At 37.6% G+C, this 26,775-nt stretch overlaps 1 protein-coding gene across 4 annotated transcripts in view; it reads left to right on the top strand.

Annotated features, from left to right (window-relative positions):
- Positions 1–26,775, top strand: part of LOC121630551 (NMDA receptor synaptonuclear signaling and neuronal migration factor) — a 45,375-nt gene that overhangs the window by 12,140 nt on the left and 6,460 nt on the right. Inside the window, exons 2-12 of one of the 4 annotated variants that reach the window (XM_041970898.1) lie at positions 4,930–4,991; positions 5,305–6,234; positions 7,128–7,194; positions 8,226–8,231; positions 14,166–14,218; positions 16,189–16,278; positions 19,187–19,317; positions 24,607–24,690; positions 24,853–24,886; positions 26,187–26,257; positions 26,389–26,468. In XM_041970898.1, coding sequence (XP_041826832.1) covers positions 4,930–4,991; positions 5,305–6,234; positions 7,128–7,194; positions 8,226–8,231; positions 14,166–14,218; positions 16,189–16,278; positions 19,187–19,317; positions 24,607–24,690; positions 24,853–24,886; positions 26,187–26,257; positions 26,389–26,468 — 1,608 coding nt within the window. The remainder of the gene's footprint in view (positions 1–4,929; positions 4,992–5,304; positions 6,235–7,127; positions 7,195–8,225; positions 8,232–14,165; positions 14,219–16,188; positions 16,279–19,186; positions 19,318–24,606; positions 24,691–24,852; positions 24,887–26,186; positions 26,258–26,388; positions 26,469–26,775) is intronic. The other 3 variants (XM_041970899.1, XM_041970900.1, XM_041970901.1) reach the window with 3 other exon arrangements.

The following is a 26,775-nucleotide window of genomic DNA, read 5'->3' on the forward strand; positions in this document are numbered from 1 at the left end:
GTATGATTGTTGCTTATTACAGAGAGAGAGAGCGAAAGGGACACACTGATATATCAGATTATTGCCTATAAATAAAAACAGAAACTAATTTACACAATGCACATTCTCACATAGATAGAACTATTACAATACAAGAAGAAGTGGGTTTCTAAGAAGATGCAGTGGAGCAAAATTGCAGCGGCATGGCGATCTATTTTTAGAAGTGTAGTGAAAGGAGCTGGATGGTGTCGCAGCACGTGCACAGCCTCTCAGCCCTCAGTATTACCACTAAACTAATTTGAGTCGTATTTCTTTTGGCTGTGGTCTTTACCATTAGCAGCAAACAATGGTGGAACCAAAATGAAACTGCAAGCATAACAAGAATTTTTCCATTTTTAAGTGCTGCACTGCAAGAAAACAGAGAAATTAGATGGATGTAAAAGCTCCAATAAGTTGTAATTTAATGCAACAACTTTTCAGTCTACTAAAGAGGCCCTGTAATTAAAAGTTTTACTTAATGAGTTTGCCATTTCAGCACAGCAATAAGACATTGGTGAACTGAGGCCTATAATACTTAGAGTTGTAAGTGTTTTAGTTTATGTTACAGAATGGGTATTTCTGTTAAAACTGCCATCATCCCAACTATATACAGGTGCTTGGTAAAGTTGTACTATAGTTGTTTGTCTCAATTATACAATGACTATTTTAAACTTGCATTCTATCATGGCCATGTCGTCCTCAGGTAACTCTGGAAATAAATAGTATTAAATAAGGAATAATGAGACATATGAAAGCTGGAGCATGAAATAAGTGTTTGGAAAAAGGTCTGTTTTCACTGCAGATCTGCTCTTCCTTTGGGTGAGAGTGCATGAGTGTTTGAGCTGCATGCTTTCTGGGCTGGACAGGCTTTAATAATTGAAGAAACTGCTAGAAAGGAGGTGCACACTCATAGATTACCTCGTGGTCAGGGGTTTCTTTAGCATGGGTGCCTATATCTTCTTTTCTTTATGTTAATTAGTCCAGGTGGGCACTTTAACCTGAGTGAACATGAAAGCATGGGGTGTTGTACTATTTTGGGAGAAAAATAGGTAGGTCATTACAGGTAGGCTACCACCACACCTGTTTATCCCGTTCATAGCTGGCACGTTGTAAATGCAGCCATCTTTACTTCTGTGCACATAAAGCCCAAACTGTCCTTTATAACCAAACCACTGTGAGCTAAAACCACATCACCTGGAAAAGTTTTACAGAAGTTTGCTGTTCTCTGAGATGTTTATGCAACATATTTACTGCACCAAGATGGAAACGGAGGATGAAAATCCACTGGTTAATTTCCTTTTTGTGTGCTGATCACAAAGTTGCTGCTGCAGCTGAGTACACAACTCAGAATCAAAAATTCTAGGATGAAATACTCGTCAGAAATCCTCAATAAGACAGAGATTTAAAAAAGGAAAGTCACTGGTGAACCGATGTAAATAAACGGCGGGTACACCCAAAATGGCAAATTGTCAGACAGTTCTGTGCATTGATGATGCCGGTGCGTATTCTCTATGGGGGGCTGAATGGGGACTTCACTGTGTGGTTAGCAAAGTCGCAAGATTGCCACTGTTGCTGTAGGAACAGGGATGTCATAAGATGGCTCCCAATGCCATGGAGATCATGGAGTCACAAGATATGACCAGTGAAGTCCTTTGTCTATGTAACCACATGTGTTAGCATTTGTTAGCAACAACACATGGTACAGTAGAACAAAGAAATTATATAAAGACTAATCAAAATGGTTGTGGATGTTGAAATTCCAAAGATGTCATTTTAGACATTGGAGATGTTAGTTTAGCATGCGAGAGCACTTCTTAACATAAGAGAATTAGTCAAAAATAACCTTCTTTAATCAACAACACAAACTCAAAGGAAAAGTCAGTAAACAAAACAATTAAGCTGATCATGTTTAGCCATGTTATGCTAAAGCTAATGTTGATGCTAACTACTACTAAAGCCCAGGTTACGTCTTTTGCTACCACATTCCTTTGGAAACAGTTGGTTCTTGAAGAAAAATGGGATCTTGAAAGGGATCCTTTGTCCAGGTAAATAGTTGTGTCTACTTAGGTCTAAGTTGTGTTGTGTTGGGTGCTCTTTAGAACAAGGAGACTGGTTGCTTCTTATCAGATGGAGAGATAAGGGAGGCTAGCTAAGCAGCCATCATGTAGGGAAACTTTCCTTTGTCTAAAGGCCTGTTTCCACCACATTTTACACGCAAAACACTAAACTATTTCCTTTGATTATTTGAAAAAAAAAGGACACAACAACAGCAGAATAAAAACTATATCTCTCTATATATGACTATATCTCCGTGCCAGGGTAAAATAAAAAAAAGAAAGTAGGACCCGAAATGATGTAGTGCGTGTGCCAGGCCTCTAGTTGGCAGTAAAACTTGCCAAAGACACAACCTAGTGTGTGCCATGATCCTGAAAGATCAAAGCAAAGAGTGGTGGGACCTGTAGGGCATCCTATTCCTGCCCTTCTTATTTATACCCTCCCTCTCCAATTAAAGTAACCTCCACAGCTGCGAGTGGGACTTCACTGGGTGTAGTGAAGGGGTAGTGTGTAGGGTAATTGAGCCCTGGTTCAAAGTCCGGCCTAAAGATAGGCAGAAGTGGGGTGCTAAGGTTGGAGGAAGTTGGTGGGAGTGGCAGCTTGTAAAGGAAGTTTGTTCCCTTTCACAGTAAAAGATTCTGTTTAAATCAGATAAGGGCTTTGGTTCTGTGCTGTCCAAACAGCAGTGAAAGTAAGTAGTGAATAAGTAAGTTGCTCACTTTGGAAAAGCTGACTGGTGCTCCAGAAACTACTTGAGGATGTGAACAGTTAATTAACTGCCACTCAGAAAAGATCAGGTAATTATTCTGGATTATAATTACATAAAGTGCTTAAATTGGGAAGAGTTTTTCCACCAGGATTTTGGAAACCGAACTGCTATTTTGATTTACGAACAATCCAAAAATGTAAAACTAATGAAAATGAGTGTTTGGGTGTTGTCTTAGATTCATTCCTAGTAATTATGTATGTTAAACTGTTCTTAAACCAAAACAGGCATGTAGATGTAAATGAAGTACACATGCTACTGCAAGGAGATCAAATCCTTTCCCAATTTAGCATTTTTAATTTTAGTGTGTTTAAGATTATGCACGTACACATGTAACTCTAGTAATGTGATGTTATTACAATTTTCTCCAAAATGACAAGTCTGTCAGTTACTTAAACGGGAAGGGTTGTGGTTGCAATGTGTCCTACAGACTGCGGTGAACCACTGTTTCTCACAAAAACAACTCTGGGAAAAACTGTTTAATATTTGATTTGACCCAACAAAGTCAACCCTGCACAGTGAGATATTAAAGTCACTATACTCATGTAAACCCAAAAAGAGAAAAAAGGTGAGTTGTATCCAGTCAGTGTAGCTCAAGCACAGCAAGGTCAGCAAAATGAATGTGTTCATTCAGGTGTAAGCTTGACTCTACAGTTGACTAGTGGAGTCATTTAATGTCTGCATCTACTGCATTAACTTATTTTTTGATGCAGGACTAAATGCAAAGTGAGCCTCCTCCCAATGCATACATAGTATATATATATATATATATATATATATATATATACACTACCGTTCAAAAGTTTGGGGTCCTTTTGCCATGGGATTCAATAGGGAAGTGACCCCAAACCTTTGAACGGTAGTGTGTATATATATATATATATATATATATATATATATATATATATATATATATATATATATATATATATATATATATATATATATATATATGTTGTGTTTTTCAGATGTGAACAGAAAAACTAAACCCACCCAGCAGGACTTTGTTGGTTTTTTCTTAACTTTAAATGCATAAGTTCAACCAAATACTTTTAATGTCTAACTTTAAAATATCATCTGTAATATCTAACTTTAACCATCTTGTTTTTTAAATCCCTAACCTTAACCAAGTACTCTGTAATACTGTAATTTCATTCAGCTATATGGTATATTTCACCTTTGTGAACAGTCAGATAAAACATTGTGTGGGGCATTCTGTCTTTAAAATGTCTAACCTACATGAACATTGTTAGCTCACCTAAATGATAATTCAGTTAAAATCATTTTAAGTTACTCTCATTTCACCCATCCTCTTGTGTCTCTTTTTTCATTCTTAAGTATGATCTCAAATCAGTACCCCTAACCGACATTGCTACAGTACAGTTAGCACTTAACACCAAAAGAACATCCTTTGGGATATATCTCCTTTAATCCTGTTATTCTCAAATTTCCCTCACACTTTCATCATAGAAAATACGGAGGTTGATGTCTCTCAACTGTGAGCCCAGAGGTCTTTATATTAAGTCTTTTAGCTGTGTGCAGTTAAATTTGTTTCTGCAGAATATTTATAGTCCATCTATTTCTGTGTGTTAAAGACAGAGAAGACAAAGAAGTTAAGCACCAGATGCAGAACTCTGGTTACGGAGCTTTCGCTATCTATTTCCAGCACATCTCTGAACAATCAACTTCACGTGATGTCATGGTTAAGTCATTTTCTTGACACTTGTACACAGCATACAGTCACACCTGCAAACACACTTTCAGTATGCTGGTTAGTTAGTTACAGAAATTCAAACTGAGGTCATACAGAGAAATTAAGTTTACTGTAGCTAAAACAATCCTTCACTTTATCTGCTCCCGCTGTCTCAGGCTGACATTGGCTGAGGAGAGGAGATAAAACAGCTGAATCTTAATCTGTGGGTGGCACAAGCCTACAAAGAAGGCAATTAGGATTATAATTTATAGTTCCCTTGCCCTTTTCTCCTCGCTCTTTCCTTTTTGCCTTGTCTTTCACTCATCCTCCCTCTCCCCCTGTAAATTAATGTCTTTATGTGTGCCGTGTCTGTATATGTGTGTGTGTGTGTCCACAGAGCAGCACGAGCATTTGGAGAGTACCTGTCCCACACGCACCCTGAAAACCGAAACGGATCAGGTCAGCGTCTCTCTCATCCTGCCATTTGTCCATCCATCTACCCTGTTGTGTGTATTGCTTTGAGGTTTTAATCCTTCCTCCACCTGCTACACCTCATCCTCTGTTGAAATGCCAGGCTGTGCTCACTGGTGTGTCACTACAATGGCTGATAATGGAAAAAAGTTGATGACGTTATCCTGTGTCACCCTAAGCCTAGCTTCTTTTTTTGTCCTTTTTCCATATCTTTCTCCTTAGCACCTGGAAATATTTCTATTTCTTTAGCACTGATTTTTTTTTCTTATTTTTATATCCACTTCCCTCTTTCACTCTCTAGCTCATCTTTTGTGTGAAACCTTGGTGGGTTCCGATCCAGAGTCACCAAGTGATACCACTGGCCCCGACAGCAACAACCATCTCCCTCCCTGCTCTACCATCAAGGCCTGTGAGGACAAGCCAGAGGCCAGCCTAGCAACAGAGAAGCTGGTATTACTCCAGCCTGCTCTTCCATCGATTACCATATCTACCAAGTCTTCTCGTCTGTCCCTTGAACATAGCTTCTCAGCAGAAGAAGACCAACAGAAATCTGTTGAGTGCAACTTGCAACCTGCCTGTGTGTATACCATCACCACTGAGCACGGCATGTTGATGAGCAGCGGCCGGGGCAGTAAGGAGAACCTAGAACTGGATGTCCTAAAGGAGAAGTCGGGGAGTAGTGGGGTAGGGTCTAGAGGTGCCACGATCCAGCCCTCCACTTCCCCGTCTTCCGCTTCATCATCTCCAACCCAATATCACCGTGCAAGCAGCAGTCGGGCAATGAGCAGCCTTGCAGGAAGCCACCATCACAGCAACCATCACCACAGCAATCATCACCACGGGAACCACCACCACCACACTGTCTCTGGCACAAATGCACCTTCTAACAATGGAGGAAGCAGCATGGCAAGTGGCAGCAGCAGTAGTAATCAGCAGCAGCAGTTAAATGTGTCCCACTCCCATCATGCATCACAGCACCACAGCCATCACCACCATCACTTGTCCCAACCTCTGCTGCAGACCTCTGTCAGTGCCCACAACATTCGAAGCTGGGGTGAAGGTGGAAAAGGGGAGGCGGAGTGCAGCGGTCTGGCTTGTGACTCATGCAGTGGTGCTCCCTCACGTAGTCAAGGCTCCTTGGACCTGGAGAGCACATCTCGAGACGCAGGCAAGCAGCACCGACGCCTAGAGCGGATGTGGAGTGTAGACCGGGTGACTGGGCTGGAGAGAGGTGAGAGGGTTGAGGACACAGAGGAAGGGAGAGGCACTAAAATCCAAACAAGGGAGGGAAGGGAGGTGGTCCCCTGCAACTGGGATTTGAATTATTGGTTTTGAACCAATTTGAGAAGAAATAGCATTTGATTACATTTAGTCACTTGCAAAAATGTCAGTCTATCTATCTTTGTTGTTTACTTGCTGGTGTTGCCTTATTCATTTCTTTATTTAAAATCCAATGACCCTGACATGTTTGGACAGTACTTAGGTAAGTAAATGATGGACTGGTATTCAAGCATAGGATTAGAAATTAAATATTTCTTTTGTTTTTGTTTTTTTTTTGGTACCAAGTAATTATTTTTAGTTATTTGGCTTTTCTCCAGTCTTCCAGATTTCGGTGGAAACAAAGGATTGTAATACAAAGATCGGACATCATGATCCATCACTAAGGTTTTGCACAGGATTACTTTATAGATTTATTTAGACACACTTACTTTAGTATTTTAGCTTTTTACAATCCAGTTATTGTCAAATTTCACAAAAATGTGAAACCAAAGACAGATCTAGTTTTCATTAATGTAGGATAAATAAAAAAACTAAACTTTGTTAAAGTTATTTGACTAAGAGAAGCCAATCTGAAGTCCAAATCTATTTCTTCTGAGGTCTGGTGGTGGGTTCTGGGTTTGATGTTGGATGTGACGTGGTGGTCTGTATTTCTGACTCTTCGTCTCTCCGTCTCTCCTGTGCTGTCTCCTCCTTTGTGTCTCCCTCTCTCCATGTGTGGAGTGGTGGACTGTGAAGTGCTGGTGCTGCTTTTGTGCTTTTGTTTTACATTTATTGCAACATTTTCCAATACAGTGCATTGATTTTTTTCTCCTTTGTCTTAACTTTGGACTCCTCATTTTGCAGAGGACACTAACTGGTTCCCAAAGGAAAATATGTTCAGCTTTCAAACAGCCACAACAACCATGCAAGCGTGAGTGTCCAACCTTCAGGCACACATGATTACATTTTGTAGTGTATCTACTACAGAAAAGGTCAAAGTAGTTTTAATGATACTTGCTTTTCCAGCCACTTACAACAAATAATCCATTAACCTCATACTTAACAGCAACACCAGACATTTTCCAAACTGGGCTATTAGGTTTAAGATTAATTTTTATTCTTCCAGGCTTATATTATTAGCATTTGCATAAGCTATAAAAATTAGCCTTCAAAGTCTTGAAACAAGCTCAAGGAAGACAATTCATCATAATGAATAATTTGTCAACGTACAGTTAAATAATTGATGCATAAGGCTGTTGCAAGCAGTGTTTCAAAGTGGTTTCTGAGGACGTATGAAAAGAGTTCAGATAGAAAATAGAGTCAAATTGTCGGAAATGGCTGGTTTAGATTGACTTTTCCTACACATATTGAAAGACAGGTTATTACTGTTTAAATAAGACTCCGAACAAAGCTGTATCACAGTAATGGTAGATCTATGCAGCTGGTAGTCCATGAGCTGGGGAACACATAAGTGTTTCTGCAAAGAGGTAAAATAAGTGCCACATGCATGTGAGTGTGAATATAAGTCTTTGCTACTGCATTAAAGTTCTTGTGAGAGTCTGAGTTTGAAAGCAAAATGAGACTCTGTCTTGAGATCACCAGCAGCTTTAAAAGACATTTCAACTGTCACAACCAGTTCACATAAAAACCCAGAATCTGCTGCCGTTTCCTGTGATCTGCTTGTGTCATCCCTGCCACGTGATCTCTTTATAAAATGTATGATTTTGCTCCTTTATCTATAATCCACATTAGATGCTTGTTTGCCTCGTTTTAGAGCACAAAGTCAGCTGATATACTGTATACGTACTTCACTTATTTGACTTTTTAAATCATCACAGAGCAGCAGCAATTATGTGGCATTATGTGTTGACTTTTAATTCAAGGAGGTCAAACACTGACATGCTCTTTTCTTTCTCTTGCCTCTCTTCTTGCATTCTAATTAATCTTGGGACTCTCAAACAGGATATCGTGAGTATTCCTCCCTGCTGTTTTTTTATTTTAAACCTCACTTAATTCATGTCCCTAATGCCTGCTCCTTAACTTTGATGTCTACATTTAACCTTCATCCATATGTTGAGAGCCAGAAAACAAATCATTATAGTATAAAACATGTAATTATATAGTAGAGAGGCTGTGTACATGAATCAGTGTCTGGGTTTTGGACAGGTTTTTAGGCAATTTCAGGTTCTTCTTTTCTTTTTGACTTATTTAATTTACATTAAATATACATTAAATAAGGATTTTTCTTAAGGTTTGCTTTCTGAATGATTGTTATGGATGGTCAGTTGACACATATTAGGTCATTTAATTCAACTAAAAAGGCCAGAAAAGATTAAGTTATAGGATTTCCATGCAACAAAGTGGATGTAGTCTAGTGTAATCCACTGCAACTGAGTAAATCTGTCAAGCTGAAATCCGGAGGGTGTCTGTCTTTGTGCTGTCTGACCTAAACCCTGCCAGCTCACGAACGTCTAGAAGCTCTGTAACTTTGGCACATACACATACACACACATGCAAACACAGGTCACAGATAGTTTGACTATAGCCATTTAAGATATTTAAGGTGGTCATGAGTGAGGGCTGAAATAAGTGTGGTAATCTTACATTTCCACAGCAGTCCAATTTATCACTGAACTGGTATTGGCTTACTTCAGATGTGTCTGGAAGTGAATGTGAAAATTTGGTTTTGGGAGGTTTGTTTAGAAAAGTATAATACTCAAATATAGTCCCTGGTGTTTTCTTTTCTAAAACTTGTAATTTAATAAGACATCAGTTGTCAGTTTATAAAAACAAGTTCAATGTAAAATGTAATACAGATAAATACCTGGTATGCATTGTGTGCATCACTAACCTCGGTCAAATAGTTTTTGTGATAACTGCTAACAATATTAACACAGTATATTTTACCAAGTTGAAACTTGACATTTCATTCTGCACATCCCCACCCCCAGCACACCTTATCTAACTAAGCCCAACTAACACGAGCTGCTGCTGAACTGTGAAATGTGTGACAGCTACATTAGTCCACAGAGAAAATTATATCAACTTTACATTAAAGGCTAAAAGACTTGTGAGATGTCAGCGTTACGTTTTCTGAAGAAAATTCTTGGAATGGGAACTGCCACTAAACAGAAGCTGAAGATGAAAGAGGTCGAAACATATTAGAGAACTGAGTCAGAGTTATGTGTTTGACTTTAGTTACTTTACAGCCTCATCTTTTGCTCATGAAATAGGCCTGAAACACTGTATCCGAAAACAGATGGACATAAATTGTTCAAATTAATTTCTTATTCACTTTATTGGTGTAGTGTTAAGATTGGTTTATGCTAACTGTAATTGACTTAATCATTGAGCTGTGCTGTCTAAAATGTTTAAAGGCAAACCACAGGTTTCCCATAACCCTTACCAAGTACTTTTCTTAAACTAAACAAGGTAGCTGGAGTTTCTAAACCTAACAAAGCTGCCAGTGAAAACAAAACCTAAAAACATTGCAGAGTAAAAACAATTTGGTAGGACTGAAGATTTACTCAGATTTCTTGATTAAATGTTAGGAGTGTAGCTCCACTGCTGCTTTAAAGGGTGGAAACAGAACCCAGAAGCAGATGTGCAACTCTTGAAGTTTTAATAGTTTATTTAGGAGAAACAAATGCTGATGTCCAGGCATTTGGTTTGATGAGAACAGGTGGGTCAGCGCAGCGTGGGTTGGCAAGCGAGCAGGCAGGAATAAACTAGAGGGTCGGCAGCAGGGACGTTCTGGCAAACTGACGATCAGACCAGAGTTGAAATACTAAGGGAAAGATGAAATGATCACTCTCAGCTGTGTCTGAAAACCTGCTCCCTAATCCACAGCTCCACTTGCAAAACAGACATGCCCATGCATACCACACACACACAGAGAGCAACAGGATCCTAAGACATATCTAATATTTCTCAACTGATATTCCTTGAACTGTGGACATGTGTGGCTGCTACACATTTTGATGTGAGACTAGGATGTCTGATCTTAGTTTAAAGTGAACATTTGAGGTTCTAGTGGTAAAACCACAAACTGTGGACCTCTAGATATCTGTTGATACGATAAACCTTCGCCATCATCCCAAAAACTGTATTGGGTATAGTTTATTCTTGTTTGAGTGACATTCACTATAAGTCCTGCTGGCACTGGTCATTTTCACCCTCAGTAAAGTAAATTTTATTACTTAGTTTGAGTTACAAGATTTTATATCTGGACTTGAGAGGTGCCAGTTTGTAATAAATGAAACATGTTTGGAGGGGAATTTTACAAGGAAAACTCAACTTTCCTGTATTCTAACAGGCAAGTAGGATTAACCGCACAAACCATAACGTTATAAAACATGCTTGGAGGAACTGAAAATCTAGATTTTTAGCGTATTTTGGCACATATTAAATAGTTTCACAGGAATTGTTGACAGCAATTATATCTGAAAACACGCATTGAAAGTGATGCATTTCACACCATGTTTGTGCTTTGACACAAGTCCAGTGTGAACACCGAGGACTCACTTTCTGAAACTCAGAACAAGTTTTTTAGTGGCAGATATAGATGAGACTTCAGGCATAGAAAATGTATTCAGGAAAAATGCACATTTTCTAGTCTGTGAACAAGAAGTATCAAGCACACAGCACTGGGGAATGTACGGTTTCTGATTTGAGCTGTTTGTTTAGGAGCTGAAGGCCAGGGTAAGCTCCAGCACAGGACAAGCAAGCATTACTAATTCCATTGAAGTATGAAAATATAAAATTCCCCCCAAACAAGCTATTCTTTTAAGGACTGAATGTGGACTGAGATGTCACCTTAAGTCTTAAATTCAGCGGTGGACATGCAGAATGGCGCATCTGCAATAGGAGTGAATAGAAAATAAAATATAAGCCAGTGATGTGATCTGACCGTCTGGTCTTTGTCATCAAAGCTATCTAAAGGTGTCCCCTTCACGGCCAAATAAATCCTGCAGCTAAAAGCCATGGCATCAGCCTCCCTGCACGGTCCTACCCCTCACAATGCCAGCATTCTCCCTCTCTCATCCCTTTAATACTGCGCCACATTCTGGCAGGGCTTTCCGTGGATTTGTGCAGAGAAAAAGGAGAGAGAGGGAGCAGGATTCAGCAGAAGTCATTCAGAGGTACGAAGCGTCCCCGTGGCAGGCTGCACTTTGCCAGAGTGATGTTCGTTTCACCTTCGTTTCAGGTTGCAGCTCTGCGTTTGCTTATTTACAACCGTATCTAATGTGACTCAGCCAAGGAGTCAGAATTTGACACTTGAAGGTATAAATATGTCTGCTCAAAGTGTTTCAGTCTGCAGAGTTGTTCTGGTAGCCTTAGTCAATCATACTTTAAACTTTAAAACAAGCACATGCAATGTGAGGACTTAAAATAACATTTAACTGATTTCTAGTTCTGGTTGATAGATCTCGTAGTCTTTTTAAATTGATTTTAAAAATGTTGTACTCCATTTTAACATTTAGACTGACTGTGCAGCACAAGCTGATTACTGCATCAATCTAAATATACTTCTGAAGATGAGAAATTACATTTTCAAATCGTTTGGAAAGACAGAGCGAGATTCTGTTACACTTGGAAGAATAATGGCTTCACTAACAAGTTCAGAAACCGTCCCACTTAGGCCCAGATGCTCTGTCACAAAGGGGCAGATGGTGGATGTGACACCAGATAGTACATCTCAGTTCTTTTGACATCTCAGTGTCATCCATCTGCAGTGTCAGCATCATTAACACCATGTGTTACTTCATCAAAATGAACCGAAAGAAATGGCAGAACAAATTTCGAAGGTGCTATGTAACATTTACGGCAATTTCTTACCAGAAATGGTTCACAATGATATTTATAATTATGCCTCTGTACGTATAGAATAACATGAATAACAGTTAACTTATTTCTTTAGTTTAGAACATATTTTAGTAAATAATTCACCATGCTCATTTGCATTCTGCTAGTGATGCTTTGACTTCTTGCGCTAAAATCCAGAATAACATGCTTCAAATAAATTTGTCTTTATCCTTAGACAGTCACATTATAAAAATGCTTGTTTAATTGTGTTTCCCCAACCACAATGAGGTGAGTATTACACCACCAAAAGCAGCACATAAGACAGAAAAACCTGCTCAAAGTGAAAACCTGAAAAGCAGCAATTCAAAGATGCTGCAACGTTTATGTCCTAACATTAAAATAGTTGTGTATTATGTGCTTCTTCAGTCTTTATGGTAAACTCAAAGAAAGTAATAAAGGAAGGAGCATGAATTGAAACGTTTTAGTAGATATTTTCTATGCCATAATGCAGTGCCAGCATAATTATCTGCATATAGTCATGCTTTGTGTGCAGAGCTTCTTTCAAGTGACATTGAAGCCAGATGATGGTCTTTATTTAAGATTTCATCCATGTTTATAGTAGTGGATTGATTGTAATATGCTATACGCTCTGCATAATGATGACGATGAATTTACTACAATAATATAAAGGCAATGCTGTTTAATTAATTCCTTTACTATGTTTACCAGAAAAGATGAGTGAACATTGAATGCATCACTCTCACATGTTCATGGCGTTCATGATGTTAAATTTTCTTTTTCTCGTTTAATTTCATCTGACCTCCACTTTGTGTTGAAAGAGCTCAAAGCAAGTAATTTTGTTTACGTTTAATTGTTTCGGCACTTCTTTAAATCAAGTGTGATAATGGAGTTTCGCCAGTAGAGATAGCAGTTAAATTTATGTCTTGATGCTGGAAGTTAATTATTATGGAGGTTAACCAGTGACAAAGAGATTGCAAAGATGCTTCCGTTCCTTTAATGGTGCCTCTATATATTTATGTGTTTCCCTACTACCAGATAAATATACTTCCCACTCACACAAAACCACATGCAGAGGATATTAATAATGAGTGCGGACTGGTTGCTTGGGGTTTGTAGCAGTGACATGGGAGGGGCTCAGAAAGATAAAAGGATGTTTATCTGGGGCTCTTGCATAGAACATTATGTCAGGATCAGGAAGGAAAAACCACACGTAACCTCAGTTCTTATTAAAGATGCTAAATGCAACATCATTGCAGTTAGGTAAAATCTACATGTTTAATCATTTATAGATTGCAATGACATAGTTTTACTGTTAACAAGAGACATAAAAATTTCCTGTCAATCTTTATGAGCACCTAGCCCTCAGCAACATAACAATCATAAATGATTGTTTATAAGAATCTAATAGAAGTAAGAAAAACTAAAAGAAAAACAAAACAATCTTCCATCATGTTTGAATGTCCATTATTTTATTCCAGATGTTTCTACTTCTGGTCCTTAAAGGCCACTATCTTGCAGGTTTGAGATGTTTTTCTGCTCCAAAGAAACAGTATTTGACATCCCAGTTCTAAGCCAAAGATTAACTAAAATCAGATGTTATCTGACTTGATCCATGTTTTTAATACATCATAATTAGCCTGGTGATTTTTGTGAAATAATTTAAATTATGTTTCCTTTTGCACAGGCAGACTTCACATATTGATGATTTTTCAGGACACCTTGTTTCTCAAGTCAGTGATGAGGAAAGCCTTATGTTAGTTTTAAACAAGCAATATCATACTGAAACATGAAATCAAGCTACAATCTTTTCCCAAATGCAAGTTCCTAAACAAGGACTAGTTCTGAGAAATGATGCATTACACCCAGAATGGTCCTTTAACCATAATTTCATGTGCAGAATAAAAACTTAATTAAATATGCAGGTTATATTTAACCTTTTTTTTTACTTTTTCCATTACTATTTCTTCCATTCCTGATTCTTCCACTTGCCCACTGTTTTCTCTTTCTCTTCTTCACATTTCGGTTCTTCCTCTGCCCTCCATTTTCCCTCCTCCACTTTGATTTTTCTACCCACAGGAACTTCCGGAAGCATCTTCGGATGGTGGGCAGCAGAAGGATTAAAGCACAGAGTGAGTCACTTGTGACTGTGTGTGTGTGGTTGATATGGTTGTTCAGGTCAACTGTGATGTTGTTCGCCTCGCCATCATCAGTTTTATTATTTTTTATGTATGTTTGGGTGTGCGTGTGTGATTTTGCATGTGTGTGTGTGACCCTAAACAGTGTTTTGCCCCTCTGTATTAGCTTGAGGATATATTTTAACAAGTGTGTGTTTAATACACCACTGATATGGTTCTGTGCTTGTGTGTGGACATATGAGCATGTAACATGCTGTGTCTTTTACTGTTGTATCTTTTGGATTGTGGTTTGTTTTAGTGTTGGTTGGTTACACAGATAAAAGACACTGGAGAAATCTGAAACGCCAAAAAAACAAGGTAATGATTAGCAACGGTGGAAGAGTGTGTGTGCCTTTGCAAAAACAAAGCCAAGAGTATATTAGAAATGAAAGATTTCCATAATGTATCTATTTGTTTTTGTCTAAATGCCTTTTCTTTGTTACGATGATATCAGCATTTGTAAAAATCTTGGGACATAAATAGTTATTTTGTGGTTTCTTATTTTTAGATTTTAGATTTACTAGAAGCCCAAATGACGTTGCTGCCTACAGTGATGCCAAGCTTTTTTAACACCTCCGGTACCCCTGCTGTGACATGAAAATTGATCTACAAAAGCTAAATCCCTTTCATATTAAATAAAATATATATTTTTCCCACATTCTTCAATAGTTTCTGGTAATATTACATTGTTCTCATGTGCACAGAATCTGATGGTACAATATAAAAATGATATAACCTTAACACAAAAAGTAAGGAAATTTGGGTTATTTCTCCCCTTTTTTTAACACCAATTGGGGTTTTATTAATTATCATTGGAAAGTCTGATGAGTCACCTTTACAATGAAGCATAATTTGTTAGAATTATTCTTCTGCAAAATGAGCAAAACAGCTTTATATAAGGTCTCCAAAAAATGTGCCAAAATCACTTTTAATATTCTCCTGTACATTCTTGTTCAGAGATTTAATTGCTGCCATGTATGTGCCAGTCACAGATCTATGACTGCCACCTGACGCTTTAGATTGAAACACTGGAGCCAGCGGTGATCCTATATCTCCAGAATCTAGGACCTGGCTCACACCTGCAGGATGACAACGCTCTCCCCTACACAGCCAGAGGATGAAATGGCCTGCCATGAGTCCAGACCTCAACCCAGCTGCACACTTATGGAATCAGTTTGCTGTTGCTGTCTTCAACAACTTGAATGAATGAATTTTGAAATCACTTGATTCGGGATATTTAAAACAAACAAATCCAAGATTTGTGATAGCATATGTGATGCTAACAAAACATGCTGAAATAATTCCAAATTATTTAAATTATTTCACTTCTACTCGTTTTTCAAAGGACTTCTTTATCACAAACTGTCCCTCCAATCACAGGACAACGTTAAATGTTAAATTTATGTACAATAAAGCTATACATTAAAAGAAACTTGTACTTGAAAAAAGTATCATATGTGAATAAACTTTTACAATGCTGCAGATCCATCAGCCAAAAACACCAAAGGGCCAGAAACTACAGCACCTTGAAGGACACTGTTGATCAACCATGTCCAACACTTTGAATGAAGCTGAAAATGTTCAGAGCTCAGCAATTACTGTTTAAAGCAGAGCTGATTGTAGACTTGTGGACTTTCTTAGTGTATTGAAATCAATTCTTATTCAAATAGTAGAGAGCAACAAGATTGCTGTTTTTGTGCTGTTACTGTATGTGCTCATTCGTTTGGTGGTTTGTACATGTAGGCAGCTTGTGTGTTTATGCAGAGGAGGGATGGCGTTGTATATAGACTATATTTGTGCACTTGTAGCTGCTTCAGCTGTTGCAACCTCGTGTGTTATAGGTGGTGAGTGTATAGCAGAAAGCCAGCTTGTAGGCTGACTACCGTGTGTGAGTGTGTGTGACTATTTCTCCCCGCCTGCACTAGCATTCGCTGAACGTAGATCGAAGAGTTTCAGCCGTTCCTGGAGCGATCCCACACCTGTCAAGACTGACTCTCCTCATGAACCCAGAGACAGTGAGTTAAAATGGACTCACACATGTGCACATATGTACACAAAGACACATGCGCATACAGCTCCAGAAGCTAACATATAGAAGGCAGCCAAAATTATCTGGAAAAAAAAATTAACTTTGAAGTAAACACGTCACATTTACAAACATTTATCAGTGTTGACACCAGATAAATGTCTGGCTCTGGGCATGCTAGGGGATATTATGAATTAAGTAAAAGAAAAAGTCAATTTATAACCGATTTATATTAGAATCTGTATGGGTTTTCTCAGTCTACTAAAAGTATGAACTTGTATTACTTGAGCAATTTTGACTTAATATGAAGAAATGAATGAACATTAAATACTTCATTACATTTAGCATATTAGCAGGCTTCCTATAATGTGTCATTGGAGTATTAGTCTTCATGAAATCTTCTTTAAAGTTCCAGTGTGTTCTGATTACAGAAATACAAGAAATAAGAATTGTGCATTTGCTTGAAAATGTATCATTGTAACCCACAGCAAAGCACCAATATTTAGCATAAAGTGTCCTTAATTTGGGCAAACTGCAGACGCCCAAATGCAGGTGAATGCAGCTTGCAATGTACTTGGTATAGGTTGTTCTAAATCAACATGTTTGTGATTTTAATGCAGAATTTATATTATTTATATTATCAACTGTCTACGTGGGTGGTTTGTCCAAGCTGTTTACATTTTATAAGTCATGAAACCACCAGATGTGACGAAGTTAAACAGCAGTAATAATTAAAGTCATACAATGCAGGATCAATATTGGATTGAAATAAAAAGATATCACTGGTGTATGTTTTTACATTACATGGCCACTTTAATCGAAGCAATCAGTTCATTTTTTCCTAAAATCTAGACCCTTTTTTTAAGTAGATGTCATTTATCTGTGCCACCCTTTTCCTTGTCTGTATCACAGCCTAGCCCCCCCCCCCCCCCCTATTAAAGATTTTCTAGACCTGCTCCTTTACATCTCAGCCATGCACCGGTATTTGTCACAATAATGATTCCAATAATAATCACAGTACAACAGCACAATTTTATTGATGAAGGTTGGTATTGAATATGCCTCCATTCACAAAAATGGTTTCAGTAGCTGCAGGAGTAAGTTCTCTGTATTAATAATCTACATAAAATACTGAAGAAATAACTCCAAAATGTAAAGAGAAATCTGTGCTTAAAAATGGTCTTTGTGACCAAGCAGCACTTGGCCCAAATTTATGTTGCTTGGACTTTTTTTTAAGATGATTTTACACGTCAGAACATAATGAAAGTTTTTGCTTGATAGTTTTAGTCGGTTTATAGTTTTTGTAGGCACAGTGAAACTGGGAAAAACAAAAAGTCCAAATTGTCCTTGTCTTTTAAGATAGTGGCTTTTGAAGTTTTTATGGAATAGTTAGCTAGTGCTATTTCTACATATTTATGTGCTTTCCATCAAACACAAAAAAACTTTGCAGGTAAGCATATTTAGAAAATGCTAATCAGCTCCAATTTGGCTAAAGAGCGCTGCCTTGTTTTTGTTGGAATTCAAGTCACAGCAAAGTTTCTTTCATGATCTAAGACTGAGGAAATCAGTCACCACGTCAATGTTTTTATCAGAGGTGTCTAACTTACTTCAAAGTTAAAACTCTTAAAGACCATTTAGTCTGCAATCTGCACACCAGTAGGACTTGTAATAATGATAGCATAGTCTACAGTGTTGCACATCTCTCTACCAGCGAGGTGACATTTTATCACGACAGATTTGCAGCTAAGAAGACTAACAAACATAAAATGTGATCTGCAGACATTCACACATAGATGATAAAACCACACAAACTGACTGTCTCTGCTGTTGACTCTGACCCTGTCCATCTGTCTCCTTATGACCATGGGTCTTTCTTCAACTTTGTGATGCTCTCTTGTTTTGTGAGTATGTCTTCCAAAATGGAGCGTGTGTCCTCGTCCGATCAGCTGGTCCAGGTGTTACTGCGAAGACTTGTGCGTCTCAGTTCCTTTGTAGAGCTTTAAATATGTGAACCAACAAACTGCTAGCATGCTGTTTGTCTGTATTAATGTGTGAGTTTGTGAGTTTGTGGGTTTATGTTTTATTTTTCTTCACCGCCATCAGCATCTCAGTGTTTCAGTGTTTGTGAGATTAAAAAATAAAAGAATTGTTGATGTTTTTTGGTGTGGTTGACCTCTCGTTCCTCTTCCTTCGTTGAAGGAAGGTGTTCTGTTGTATTGAACCTCTGGAGTTTTGCTGTTGACATTAAATGTAATTGTGTCATTTTCTCTTTTTTTTACACAAAATTAGTTAAATGTTTTTGTTTTTAAAGGAGAGATAATTGTTTAATTGCAAAACTTGTGAAATTATTACAATCATCATCATAGACATCATATAAGCAACAGGACACTTTAGGAATTTAGAAAGGGGTAATGGTGGAGATGGAAGAATAGAAATAATGAGAACAGAGCGTTTTTACTTTGCTTTGTTTATCTGCTACCACAACTGCTGGCATCTCATGATCGTCATCATTTCTGACACAAGGACACAACGCTGTGTGCTCTCACCACAGAACAAGACTCAATGCAATCTAATAATTTTTCATTTGACCATAGCGTCTCTTTAAACCAAGTTACATTTTATTAGATAGTTATACCAGTTTACATGTTAAATCATGCACTCACACATGCCATCAGTCATTCTTTTTTGTTCCTTTAGTCATTTTCTTATGTCCATTCCATCTTTATCAGCTGTTTCCTTTTTACTCTCCTCCACACCTGTTTTAACTTCTTGTACTTATTCTTCCTTCAGTTCCCAATTTTCTCTCTGTCACCTTTCTTGCCTCCCACTCCCATCATTTCCACACATCCTATTATACCCTATCTAGTTCCTCAGCAGAGTTGTATATTGTCTTCTAGGTGGGGACCTGCAGACCCCCGGTGGCACTGTGGAGGAAGGAGGGATTGATGACAACTTAGACTGGGAGGAGGAAAGAGAGATGGAGAGGCTGGCCTGTGAGGGAGATGACTTTACACCTCCTAAAATCATGGTAAAGGAATATCATAAGCATTCTGACTCTTCCAACATCATCCCTACAATTAGAGGCTGTGAACTTGTAGACTACAAAGAAGAAGAAAATTAATAAGAGTCTTGTGAGAGAACTATTCTCTTATTCTTGAAAGAACTGGAATTAAGTAAAATTAAATGTAATATTAAATAAAAGAATAATGATTTTTATTTATTTTATCTGTTTATTGTACAAGGACATTGTTTGTTAATAGAAACAAAATAGCAAATTAAAATGTTATAGATAATAAACCATAAATTAATAATATGAAAATAAATACAGAAATAAGAGTAAAGAACAAATAAACAAAATAGAATAATTAGATGAAAATAAATAAATTTAAAAAAAAAGAACTAGTTAAAAAGAAAAGGCCACAAGTGGTTTGTGACAAATTTGGAACAATGAGCATCAAGGTGTTAATTGTTGTGTCTTTATTCATGTTATTCATGTGTCTTTATTAATGTTATTATTTTTTTTTACATGTAAATTACTTTCTATTGCTTCTGTTCATTTGATAAATTGCTACATACATTAAATAGAATATCAAATAGAATACATAAAGTGTTTTCTGTGACAACAAATGTTATAGATTTATTTGTTCAAGAGAACCAATGTTATATACGTGGCTAATCATAATGTGAGATATGGGTGGACACAGTACGAGGGTGGTAGGGTTTAAGGGTTTGGATTGAAAAGAAAAAGCCACATCTCAGCCAGTAGATTGCAGAAGCTACAGGAACATCTAAACTTGTGTTATTTGTTGATCAATGCATGTGTCTCCCATGCGAGAGACCAGAGTTTGAATCCCACAGGGGATAAATATTAACACCTTTCAGTTGGGGAAATGGCAAGACCCTTAACACTTCTGCCTAACCACCTTCAGATGTAAGTAGCTTTGGAGAAAAGTGTCTGCTAAAAAAATGACTGTAGAATATGGAAGATAAAGGACGTTTTGTCTTTGTAATAACAGTTAGTTCTTTTTCAAAGTTCTTATCTTTTGTAATCTTTAAAATCAGAAAACAAACTTTTGATTTTGATATTGGAAAGAGCTTAAAGCTGTTATTTAAGGGTTTCCAGACACCCAAGAATCCTTGTATTTCATACTGTAATTCTATTTTAATTTCATATTGATCCTGCTTGACATTTTTTGTTAGAGGATGGTTAGTAAACATCCAAACAAGCCAGATGGTCTTTGGGAACAACACCTGCAAACTAGTGAAGGTAGAAGACAAATATTTGGTTGCTATTAGCACAGCTGTGTTGGAGATAAAATAAATGAAAGGAGTCACAATATTTCCTTTTCTACTGTGAGGCATGAGGGTGGAGTTATCATGCTTTGGGCTTGTGCCTCAGCGTGTAGCATGAGGAAATGTATTTTGTAGGGAGGAGTACATTTAGAAAGCACAATCAAATTATTAAGAAAAATAATCACACAGTATAAAAAAAGGGGATGATGAGCGGGTGGCTTGAACAGGAGGATACAGATCTCTAAAAGATCTATTTGAAAATTTAGAGGCTTGCAATAAGGTGAAAGTTTAGTGATGTTATCAAAACAGCAGAAATCTATGGTAATGTTTCTTTATAATAGAGAAATTTGTTATCTTTTAAAATCTTTGGAAATCAGGTTTTACTTATTTCACCAAGAGTGTCTAAACTTTTAAATATTGATGCACATAAATTACATTTGAAAATAAAAATAAAATCACTTCAGATTTTATGTGATCAGGTGCTGCTTGTTGTTACAGTAAATAACCGGAGGTGTTTTGTTTTCATTATTTCAACAGGAGGTGAGACTGGAACCTATTTAAATGTCTGACAGACAGCTGTCTATTATGTTCTACACTTACAGGGTGTGCAGAATTATTAGGCAAGTTGTATTTTTGAGGATTAATTTTATTATGGAACAACAACTATGTTCGCAATGAACACAAAAGACTAATAAATATCAAAGCTGAATATTTTTGGAAGTTGGAGTGGGGCTGTTTTAGTTTTAGTATCTTAGGAGGATATCTGTGTGTGCAGGTGACTATTACTGTGCATAATTATTAGGCAACTTAACAAAAACCAAAATATATACCCATTTCACTTATTTATTTTCACCAGGGAAACCAATATAACAACTCACAATTTACAAATATACATTTCTGGCATTCAAAAACAAAACAAAAACAAATCAGTGACCAATATAACCACCTTTCTTTGCGAGGACACTCAAAAGCCTGCCATCCATAGATTCTGTCAGTGTCTTGATCTGTTCACGATCAACATTGCGTGCAGCAGCAACCACAGCCTCCCAGACACTGTTCAGAGAGGTGTACTGTTTTCCCTCCCTGTAGATCTCACATTTGATGAGGGACCACAGGTTCTCTATGGGGTTAAGATCAGGTGAACAAGGCCATGTCATTATTTTTTCTTCTTTTAGACCTTTTCTGGCCAGCCACGCAGTGGAGTACTTGGATGCGTGTGATGGAGCATCGTCCTGCATGAAAATCATGTTTTTCTTGAACGATGCTGACTTCTTCCTGTACCACTGCTTGAAGAAGGTGTCTTCCAGAAACTGGCAGTAGGACTGGGAGTTGAGCTTGACTCCATCCTCAACCCGAAAAGGTCCCAGAAGCTCATCTTTGATGATACCAGCCCATACCAGTACCCCACCTCCACCTTGCTGGCGTCTGAGTCGGAGTGGAGCTCTCTACCCTGTACTGATCCAGCCACGGGCCCATCCAGCTGGCCCATCAAGACTCACTCTCATTTCATCAGTCCATAAAACCTTAGAAAAATCAGTCTTATGATATTTCTTGGCCCAGTCTTGACGTTTTATCTTGTGTGTCTTGTTCAGTGGTGGTCGTTTTTCAGCCTTCCTTACCTTGGCCATGTCCCTGAGTACTGCACACCTTGTGCTTCTTGGCACTCCAGAGATGTTGCAGCTCTGAAATATGGCAAAACTGGTGGCCAATGGCATCTTGGCAGCTTCACGCTTGATTTTCCTCAGTTCATGGGCAGTTATTTTGCGCCTTGTTTTTTCAACACACTTCTTGTGACCCTGTTCAATCAATCAATCAGTCTTTATTTATAGAGCACTTTTCATACATAAATGCAGCACAAAGTGCTTTCCATGGTTAAAACAATGCCCCCCCCCACCACCACACACAACCCCCTCCATCCCCGCTTGTGTACAAGCAAGCATACACATACACATACTTGCACATATTAAAAGACTAATGTGAGGTTGAGCACAGATGAGCCTGGTAAGGAAACACTATCACAGGGAGCCGTCTGCACCGGGAGCCGCCACCCAACCAGACTGAAGAACCCGCTATTGACTATTTTGAATGAAACACTTGATTGTTCGATGATCACGCCTCAAAAGCTTGGTAATTTTAAGAGTGCTGCATCCCGCTGCAAGACATCTCACTATTTTTGACTTTTCAGAGTCCGTCAAATTTCTCTTCTGACCCATTTTGCCAAAGGAATGGAAGTTGCCTAATAATTATGCACACCTGATAAAGGGTGTTGATGTCATTAGACCACACCCCTTCTCATTACAGAGGTGCACATCACCTGATATACTTAATTGGTAGTAGGCTTTCAAGCCTGTACCGGTTGGAGTAGAACAACATGCATAAAGAGGATGATGTGATCAAAATACTCATTTGCCTAATAATTCTGCACACACTGTATGGCTCTCTACATTCGTCCCCAACACCCTCAGCATATTTCTAGCTTTTAAACTGCACTCTTTGTGTGTCTAGTTGAAGAAAATTCAACTGTTGAAACACTGTTGAGCTCACCAGTGTCACTCTTCTCACTTTTCAGTCAGAAGGTTAGAGCCATTGTCTACAATATAAACTTGGTCAGCAATGACAGTAGAGGAAATTGATCATGGTTTTACTGAGAATGCTTGAAAGAGGCACTCTGCGAAAAAGGTTTGGACTCTTTTAGGACAAAAACAGCCGCCTGGGGACACAGACCCAATTACACTGATATCCAGAAGACTGTGATAACAGCTTTTGAATAAAAGCTTTTCTTCTGCTCATAAAAAAATTAAAAGCGCCATGAAAAGAATGCAGAGCATAAATTCAAAACATGTTCAGAAACGCGGGGAATAATTTCTCCATTTGTAATTAATAACTGGTAGCTGGGGCTGGAGTCTTTGTTTGACTGACGAATCCCCAATTTTCTTTCCAACAGTTTTTTTTTTTTGTTTGTTTGTTTTGTTTTGTTTTTTTCCCAGTCCAGACCAATATTTTATTGCTTCAAATCGGCAAGATAGATATTTATTTCTCCTTTTGTCTTTTTTCTTGTCCTGTCCAGCATCAAAGCAAGCAGAATGATGGTCTGGCTGCCGTGTTTTGCTGGACAAATTTGCTGTACCAAGGGGGAACTTAATGGATATAAAGGGAATGATACTTTGTGGATACAAGGCTCCCCTTCACATTGAGTATTTTTCTTTATTTTCTAATTTGGTTATTGCTGAATCACATATTAATGCTGGACCTCACAGAAAGAAAACAATAAAAGGGGAAAGTGAGGAAAAAATTAAAAGTTTAAAAGAGTTAAAAAAAATAAACAAAACAACAGCAACCACAAACACTACCAAAATAGGGGAAAAAAAGCAGACAACCAGCTGCTACACCTGTAAAGAAACCCAACAAAAATATTAACAAAGCAAAGAATCACCATGAGCACAAAACAAACTGAGAAAAACATGAACATCAGTGACAAGTATATGAAAACATAACTGAAGCCACCAGAGAAATACAGGAAACTTTGAGTCCAAAGATTCCCCCCGCTTTAAACTTTCAGAGCTGAAAGAGAAAATTACATTGATTCTCACATAAAATGAAAACCTAGACTTTTCCATCTGGGTCATCTGCAATTTTCTAAAAGTCTCTCCTCAAAATGAGGAGTGTTGAGTCCAGACATAAACATAGCAAAAGTTATATGATGTGTATTTATTTAAATGCACTGAACTTATTTTTAGTGAAACATTTGGTGCTGTTTGACATATTTACTGAAAAGAAGGATGAATGTGTCCAAATTAAGGATTTTTAGCCAATTTTACAGCGGTTGGTTTCTAGGTCATATATTTGTGCGAGCACCAAAACCAAGTCCTGAATTTTGTAAAAATTATTAAGAGCTGTGCATATCGGTCTTTGCAGGTTTCTCATTCTACCTCACTTTTCTCTATTTTCTCCTATCTTTCACTTTCTCTTCCATGACATCTGACTTTACAAATCTATCCTCCCTCGTTTTCCACATCACCTTCAGCTGATCTCTTCTAAGGTTCCCAAAGCAGAGTACATTCCCACCATAATCCGCAGGGATGATCCATCAATCATCCCCATCCTCTATGTGAGTCAAACACACTAAAGCACTAGTATGCTGTACACACTAACAAATAAAAAAAGCTAAACGAGCTAATTATTAATTCAAGAACTCTTCTATGATAAAAACAGTTTTTCCAACATTTATTACTCTGTCTAAAATGTTGTGTTTGAATATCTCTCCTCTCAGGACCATGAACATGCAACTTTTGATGATATTTTGGGTGAGTATTTCTGTTGAATGTGTGCTCGTGACAGATCCTTCAATGCAAATTCAGTGCAATAATTTGTATGTGAAGATTTTACTAAAAGCAAATATGCAACAGATGAAAAGTGATCACACAAAGGACACACTGAACAAGTCAAATAAAAAATTACTAGACATAAAGTAGCAGGAGATCATGCCTATAAACAAGAGGGTAAGATTACATCAGTTCACTCATGTGAAAGAAGAAAACCTTTTGGTCTTCAGCCTCAACTGTTCAGCAGCTTGGCTGAAGAGTGGAGTCTGAACTCTGACTCATATTGCTCTGAGGGAATTAAAGGTCAGGAAAGTGGCTCCAGGGAAAACCTTGCATGCAACAAAATCCCCAAGTAGTAGCTTAGTTTTTGCTCCTAAATGTTTATTTGTAACCACTGAAATCCTGCGAGTGACTTAACTACTGCTTAAGAATATTGGTGTTTACGTTCACAAAATGGTGCTAGATACATTTAAATTCAGTGATCTCCAGAGTTTTCTAATAACAGGCTCTTATAGACAGGTTAGATTTCTTTCACTTTTTTTCATTTTTATTCCGAGCACTTATGGCACTAATAACCCCCAAATGACAGCATCTGACAATTCAATTTCATTCAATAAGATAAATGCAGGCACAATATTAAAAAACAAGAAAAAAAGAAAAATTGTCCTTAATGCTTGAAAAGGAGTGGGAAGAAGAAAACGTATTTAGCTGCACCAGATTACAATGAACTTATTCAACAGTTTTTACATTATTTACCAAAATATGAGAAAAATAGAAAAAGCATTCATTGACTAAAATTTGTGAAAAAGATATATTTGCTGTGATGTAACAAAAGGTTACAGTTAACTGTTATTTACATTAAATTGATAACTACATACCAACAAAGTAAGAATTGACAATACCACTATTAGTGAAATTGACCAAATTATACATTTATATAGCAGCTTAAATCTATAGATTGCTTGTGTTGGACATCCAGACTGTTCCAACATTTACTCCACATACAGAAAGACAAAAATGCAACGAAGGTTACAATTATTTTCTCTTAAATATGTATTTACACATAATGATATAAGGTTTTCATCTAAATATCTTTTGGCCTGGAGTTTAGATTACATATCCAGCTGTCTGTCATTACATCTGTACTTAAACCCACCCTCCAGAGATTCTCTCTACGTTCACATCTCTCTCTCTTGTCAGTGCAGTATCTTTATTTTCCTTTCATCTTTACTCTTGCAGACTCTGTCTTATTTGTCAATCTTACCGTTTTCTTGTGTCACAGAGGAAATAGACAAGAAGCTCACAGCTTACAGGAGAGGAAGCAAATTCTGGAGGATGCTCATCTTCTGTCAGGTGAGCAACAAGGAGGTACCGATAAAAAAAAAAGATAAACTGTGTTCTACAGAAATGTGTTTTACTTGCTGACCGTTACATCCCAATGCTCTGCTGTGCATGTATTCTAAATGATGTTGTGTTTTTGATAGGGAGGACCTGGACATCTGTATTTATTGAAGAATAAAGTGGCAACCTTTGCTAAAGTGGAAAAGGAGGAGGATATGAGCCAGTAAGCTACTGCTCTGATTCTGCATTTTTGCAAAAGGATGGCTTCAATATTTCATTTTTTTGTTCCTTGAAACACAGAAATATGATGATACTTAATATGGAGAACTAGTTTGCCAACCCTAAACATGGTCATTAGACATTTAACCCTGACTTTGACTTAAGGAAGCTGTGCAAGGTAATTTCAGACTTTTAAAATACGAATAATGAATAATAATTAAGATAGAGGTGGTTGGTTAAATGTTATGATGCATTAAACAGCATCACTAGACTTGAAACAAATTTGCTGTTTAAATGTTCTTTGCTCAGCT

This window comes from Melanotaenia boesemani, chromosome 19 (assembly GCF_017639745.1).
Source record: "Melanotaenia boesemani isolate fMelBoe1 chromosome 19, fMelBoe1.pri, whole genome shotgun sequence".
Lineage (NCBI taxonomy): Eukaryota > Metazoa > Chordata > Actinopteri > Atheriniformes > Melanotaeniidae > Melanotaenia > Melanotaenia boesemani.